This window comes from Cebus imitator, unplaced genomic scaffold (genome assembly GCF_001604975.1).
Source record: "Cebus imitator isolate Cc_AM_T3 unplaced genomic scaffold, Cebus_imitator-1.0 Scaffold8, whole genome shotgun sequence".
Lineage (NCBI taxonomy): Eukaryota > Metazoa > Chordata > Mammalia > Primates > Cebidae > Cebus > Cebus imitator.
Window position 1 is genome coordinate 7,222,394 of NW_016107323.1, and position 6,018 is coordinate 7,228,411.

General features: G+C 42.1%; 1 protein-coding gene across 3 annotated transcripts in view; it reads left to right on the top strand.

Moving 5' to 3' along the window:
• IFT81 (intraflagellar transport 81) overlaps window positions 1-6,018 on the top strand; it is a 107,550-nt gene that overhangs the window by 86,842 nt on the left and 14,690 nt on the right. For all 3 annotated transcript variants that reach the window (XM_017541885.2, XM_017541882.2, XM_037743328.1), the window contains 2 exons: window positions 4,640-4,734; window positions 5,301-5,306. In XM_017541885.2, the coding sequence (XP_017397374.1) occupies window positions 4,640-4,734; window positions 5,301-5,306 (101 nt within the window). The remainder of the gene's footprint in view (window positions 1-4,639; window positions 4,735-5,300; window positions 5,307-6,018) is intronic.

Consider the following 6,018-nt stretch of genomic DNA (forward strand, 5'->3'; position numbering starts at 1 on the left):
CTGGCCGCCTCGGCCTCCCAAAGTGCTGGGATTACAGGTGTGAGCTACTGCGCCTGGCCTCACTTTTTGTAATCTTTTGTTTTCAGTTTCTCCTTTATAATTTTTATTATTTTGAACATACTTATTTATTTGGCTTATCTCTAGTATCTGAAGTTCATTTAGGTATGGTCCTGTTATTTACGTCTTCTGATTCTCACTCCTAATGAATAGATTTTTCCCTTATATGTTTTATACTTTGGGACTGTGAGCTTTCATTAACAGAATTTCGTGTCTTGAATCCTGGCAGCCAGGATGGAGGGTGTATCCCTCTGGATTGGTTTTGCAGTTTTTCTGCCAGGTGTTTTAGAAATATCACAAACTTGGAGCTAATATTGAGTTAATTTCTCAGCTTGGAAGTTCCTAGACCATGTAGGTAGGGTAAATTCAAACTCCAAAGCTGCCTGAGGACAGCTGTGATCACTATCACAGCTGCATAGTGATCAATTTGGCCATAAGACTTGCCACCAAGAAAGGCTTTTATCAACTACAGCATCTTGATCTCATTGAGAGACCAGCAGCTACCTAAGTACATAGCCTCTGTGACTCCTTTTCCCACTTTGGATGTAACTGTCACCTTTGAGAGCCTTGGATGTCTGTAGGTCACTTTGATACATGGAAGCCACATCCCCTTTCTGCCAGCAATCTTTTATTCTGTACTGGTGACCCCAACCCAAATGCAGTCTCACACAACAAAAGCAGCATACACGTTACTCATCTATGCTAACTGTCGTATTTCTAAGGAAACTGCTGTGTGAAACCATGCAAGGTCATTCTCAGGATGGTGTTAACCCTTTACTCACAGGTTCGCAGGTTGAAAACAACTTAAGATTTACTATGCGGTCCTCAGTTCTAATTTCCCACTTTGCACAGACCTAAGGCTTTTCATCTGCACTGCCTGAACATTAAAATCACTATGTTACCAAGACTGGCCATTCCCAATTCCTTTCACCAAGGGTAGCCATAACATTATACTTTAAGGTCCTTTTAATTTTTTTTATTTCCTTGAGAGTTCAGTTCAGCTCTGGATTTGAAAGAATGTTGCTCTGTCTTACCAAGCATTTGTAGATGCACCCATGCATCACTTAATGATGAGGATATGTTCTAAGAAATGCATAATTGGGTGATTTCATCATTGTGCAAACACCCCGGGAGGCGGAGGTTACGTTAAGCCTAGAGCATGCCATTTGCACTCCAGCCTGGGCAACAAGAGCGAAACTCCATCTCAAAAAATAAAATAAAATAAAATAAATCAGCCGGGTGCCGTGGCTCACACCTGTAATCCTAGCACTTTGGGAGGCTGACGTGGGCGGATCACCTGAGGTCAGGAGTTCAAGACTAGCCTGGCTAACATGATGAAACCCCGTCTCAAAATAAATAAATTAATAAAATAATAAAGTAACCTTAACTTACTGTAGCTTTCTTGGCCAGGCACAGTGGCTCACGCTTATAATCCTAGCACTGGGAGGCCAAGGCAGGCAGATTCACAAGGTCAGGAGTTCAAGACCAGCCAGGCCAACATGGTGAAACCCTGTCTCTACTAAAAACACAGAAAAAAATTAGCTGGGTGTGGCGGCACATGCCTGTAATCCCAGCTACTCGGGAGGTTGTGGCAGGATAATTGCCTGAACCCGGGAGGTGGAGTTTGCAGTAAGCTGAGATGACACTACTGCACTCCAGCCTGGGCGACAGAGCAAGACTCTTGTCTCGAAAAAAAATTTTTTTTAATTTTTAAAAAACCTTTCTTACTTTATAAACTTTTAATTAAAAACATATATATATATATACACATATATATATATATATTTGACTTTTGTGACTGGGCATGGTGGCCCACCTCTGTAATCCCGCACTTTGGAAGGTCCAGGCGGGTAGATAACTAGGTCAGGAGATCGAGACCATCCTGGCTAACATGGTGAAACCCCATCTCTACTAAAACTAGAAAAAATTAGCCAGGCGTGGTGGCACATAGCTGTAGTCCCAGCTACTCAAGAGGCTGAGGCAGGAGAATCACTTGAACCCGGGAGGTGGAAGTTGCAGTGAGCTGAGATCCCGCCACTGCACTCCAGCCTGGGTGATAGAGCGAGACTCTGTCTCAAAAAAAAAANTTTTTGTAAAACAGCTTAAAATACAAGCACATTGTATAGTAGTATGAAAATATTTTCTTTCCTTATATCCTTCTTTTATACGTTTTTTCTATTTAAAAAATTTTTTGCCAGCTGCAATGGCTCATGCCTGTAATCCCAGCACTTTGGGAGACCAAGGTGGGAGGATCACCTGAAGTCAGGAGTTTGAGACCACCCAACATGGTGAAACTTTGTCTCTACTAAAAATACAAAATTATCTGGGCATGGTGGTGCACATCTATAGTCCCAGCTACTCAGGAGACTGAGGCATGAGAATTGCTTGAACCCGGGAGGCAGAGGTTGTAGTGAGCGGAGATCCCGTCATTGTACTTCAACCTGGTTGACAAGAGCAAAACTGTCTCCAAAAAAAAAGTTAAAAAAAAGATTTTTTTTTTTTTTTTGAGACAGCGTGTTACCCTTGTCACCCAGGCTGGGTGCAGTGGTGCCATCATGGCTCATGGCAGCCTCACCCTCCTGGTCTCAAGCAGCTCTCTCACCTCAGCCTAAGGAGTAGCTGGGACCACAGGCACATATCACCAAGCCTGGCTAATTTTTATTTATTTATTTATTTTGTAGGGGTGGGGTCTTCCTCTGTTGCCTATGCTTGTCTTGAACTCCTAGGCTCAAGTAATCCACCTGCCTTGGCCTCCCACAGTGCTGGAATTACAGGAGTGAGCAACTGCACCAAATCTTTTTTCACTTTTTAAACTTTTTTTTTTAAAAACTAAGACACAAACACACACTTAGGCCTACACAGTATCAGGATAATCAGTATCACTGTCTTCCACCTTGAAACATCTTGTCCCACTGAAAGGTCTTCAAGAGCAATAACATACATGGAGCTGTCATTTCCTATTACAATACCTTCTTCTGGATGCCTCCTGAAGGACTTGCCTGAGGCTGTTTTACAGTTTACTTTTTATAAGTAAAAGCAGTACACTCTAAAATAACAATAAAAAGTATAGTATAGTAAATACATAAACCAGTAATGGTAGTGGTTTATTGTCATCATCAAGTATTATATACAGTACATAGTTGTATTGCTGTACCTCTATACAATTGACAGATTGGTTTACACCAGCATCAGCACAAACACGTGAGTAATTAGTTGCACTATGGCTATATGATGCCTATGATATCACTAAAGTGATAGGAATTTTTCAGCTCCGTTATAATCATATGGGACTGCCATCATATATGTGGTCCGTTGTTGACTGAACCATCATGCCATGCATGACTGTACTTTTAGTGTTTCTAGATGATTGTAGCAAGAGATTTTCAAATTATCTCATTAAAAATATTATATTAGAAGAAACTTTGAAACACTTAAAACAAAATTTAAATTTCCTGCCCACCCACTCCTGATAAAGAAACTACTTAAACAATCTGAACTCAAATTCTGACACCACCTTTTTTTAGCAGTATAATCTTTGGCAAGGTACTTGGCCTCCCTGAACTTTCTCCAAGCATTATATGGTGCTATTATGAGATTTAGCTGTTGTCAGTGGTACATTTTAAACACCCTAGAATGCTTTACGAAGTTCTTCTAATTAAACCCCTGCTTACGTCTTCAGCCTCCTCTCACCATTTCCCAGAAATAAACCAGCATAGGCCAGGCGTGGTGGCTCATGCTTGTAATCCCAGTACTTTGGGAGGCCAAGGCGGGTGGATCACCTGAGGTCAGGAGTTAAAGACCAGCCTGACCAACATAGTGAAACCCCATCTCTACTAAAAATACAAAAATTAGCCAGGCGTGATGACACATGTCTGTAATCCTAGCTTCTTGGGAGTCTGAGGCCGGAGAATCACTTGAACATGGGAGGCAGAGGTTGCAGTGAGCCAAGATTGCGCCATTGCACTCTAGCCTCGGCAATAGAGTGAGAATCCATCTCAAAATAAATAAATAAATAAACCAGCATAATAAACTACTTGTAAGTTTCTTGATTATTCTTATTCTCTGTAGCTTCCAATCCTTTATACATAGTGTTCCTTTTTTTAAACACTCTCTTCCCCTTGTTTATTTTCTACCTAACTGTTCTTACTAACCCTCTGTGATTAGCTTAGATATCAATTTCTCCAGGAAGTTGTCCCCACTGATCTCCAAGCCTGCATTAGGTTCCTGGGAGTCCTGTGTGCCTTCTGTAACACCTTGTGTTTTCCTATCATAGCTCTCAGCAGCCTGTTTACTTGTCTGAACGTTACTTGAGAGGAAGAATTTCTGGCTGTTTTATTCACTGTTGTCTCCCCAGCTCCTAACAAAGAACCTGGCACACAGCTCAATACATGGTAGCTATTATTCTTATCAGCACCTTCATCTATCATAATTCTCAAATGTCTGGTTGTTGTATAAATAACTCTTAAGTATGCCAAGAAGCTTAGAGTTAAATTACAAGACTGACAAGGGCATGCATTGTTTCAGAGCTGTGTTTGGGGCCTTTGTTTTTTACTCATTCAATCATTTGCCCTTTTTCTACCAGGAACTAACCCAGGAGTGTGATGAAAAGAAATCCCAGTATGATAGCTGTGCAGCAGGCCTCGAAAGCAATCGGTCCAAATTAGAACAGGTAAGAAGAGAATTTTTATTTTAACAATTTAGCAAAAACTACCCATGTGTACACCTGTAGTCCCAGCTACTCGGGAGGCTGAAACAGGAGGATCACTTGAGCCCAGGAGTTTGAGGCTACAGTGAGCTATGATCACACAACTGCATTCTAGCCTGGGCAATAGAGCAAGACTCTGTCTCTAAAAAAAAAATGTTTTAAATACTGCCCATGTACACACATTTACATTAATGTCAAAAGGTTCCCAAATCTTTGTCATCATCTCCCAAGTCTGTCTCCTAAGCTCCAGAGATCTTTATTTCTTTCAACTGAATTTGTACACACTGAATTTTCCATCTGTACCACTACCATCAAAGTGCAAGTCTCCTTATCTGCTGCCTGGCCTCCCACAGTAACATTTTACCTGTTCTCTTGCTTCTACTGTTGCTCTCCTAAGGTTTATTCTTCATAGGGCAGCCTAGGAAACCTGTTTAAAATTTTTGCCACCCTACATTGGCTTCCTGTCACACTTAAAATCTGACCTCCAAACTATGGTCTGCAAAGCCCCACCTGCCTTATGAACTTACGAGCTTCAGCCACTCCGACCCTCTTCCTGAACTTCAAACAGGCCAAGCTTGTTTTCACTTGTGGGATTTTGCATGTGCTCTTCACTCTGCATGATACACTCTGCTCCTAACTCTGCCTTCCTCTCTCCTTTTCATTACTAGGTCTCAGCCTCAGTGTCACCACCTCTCAGAGATCTGTGATCACCTGATGTTACCCACTCTCCTTCCCAACCTGGCCCACCTAGTCCCTGTATCACATTCTACTGCTGAATTTCCTTCATAGCACTTATCCCCATCTCAAATAACCTTCACTGTGTTTCCTTGTTTCTGTTGGTTTCTTCTACTTAAGTGAAAGCAGGGAACATGTCTGTTCACTGCTGTCTCCTTAGCACTTAGGACAGTGCTGGCCACACAGTAGGTACTAAATAAATGTATGATTGGGCCAGGCGCAATGGCTCATGCCTGTAATCCCAGCACTTTGAGAGGCCAAGGTGGGAGGATCACTTGAGACCAGGAGTTCAAGATCATCCTGACCGACATGGTAAAACCCCATCTCTACTAAAAACACAAAAATTAGCCAGGCGTGGTGGCATGTGCCTGTAGTTCCAGCTCCTCAGGAAGTTGAGGCATGAGAATCACTTGAACCTGCAAAGAGAAGGTTGCAGTGAGCCAAGATCGCACCACTGCACTCCAGCCTGAGTGACACAGCGATACTCTGTCTCAAAAAACACAATTGAACTTGCAGGTTAA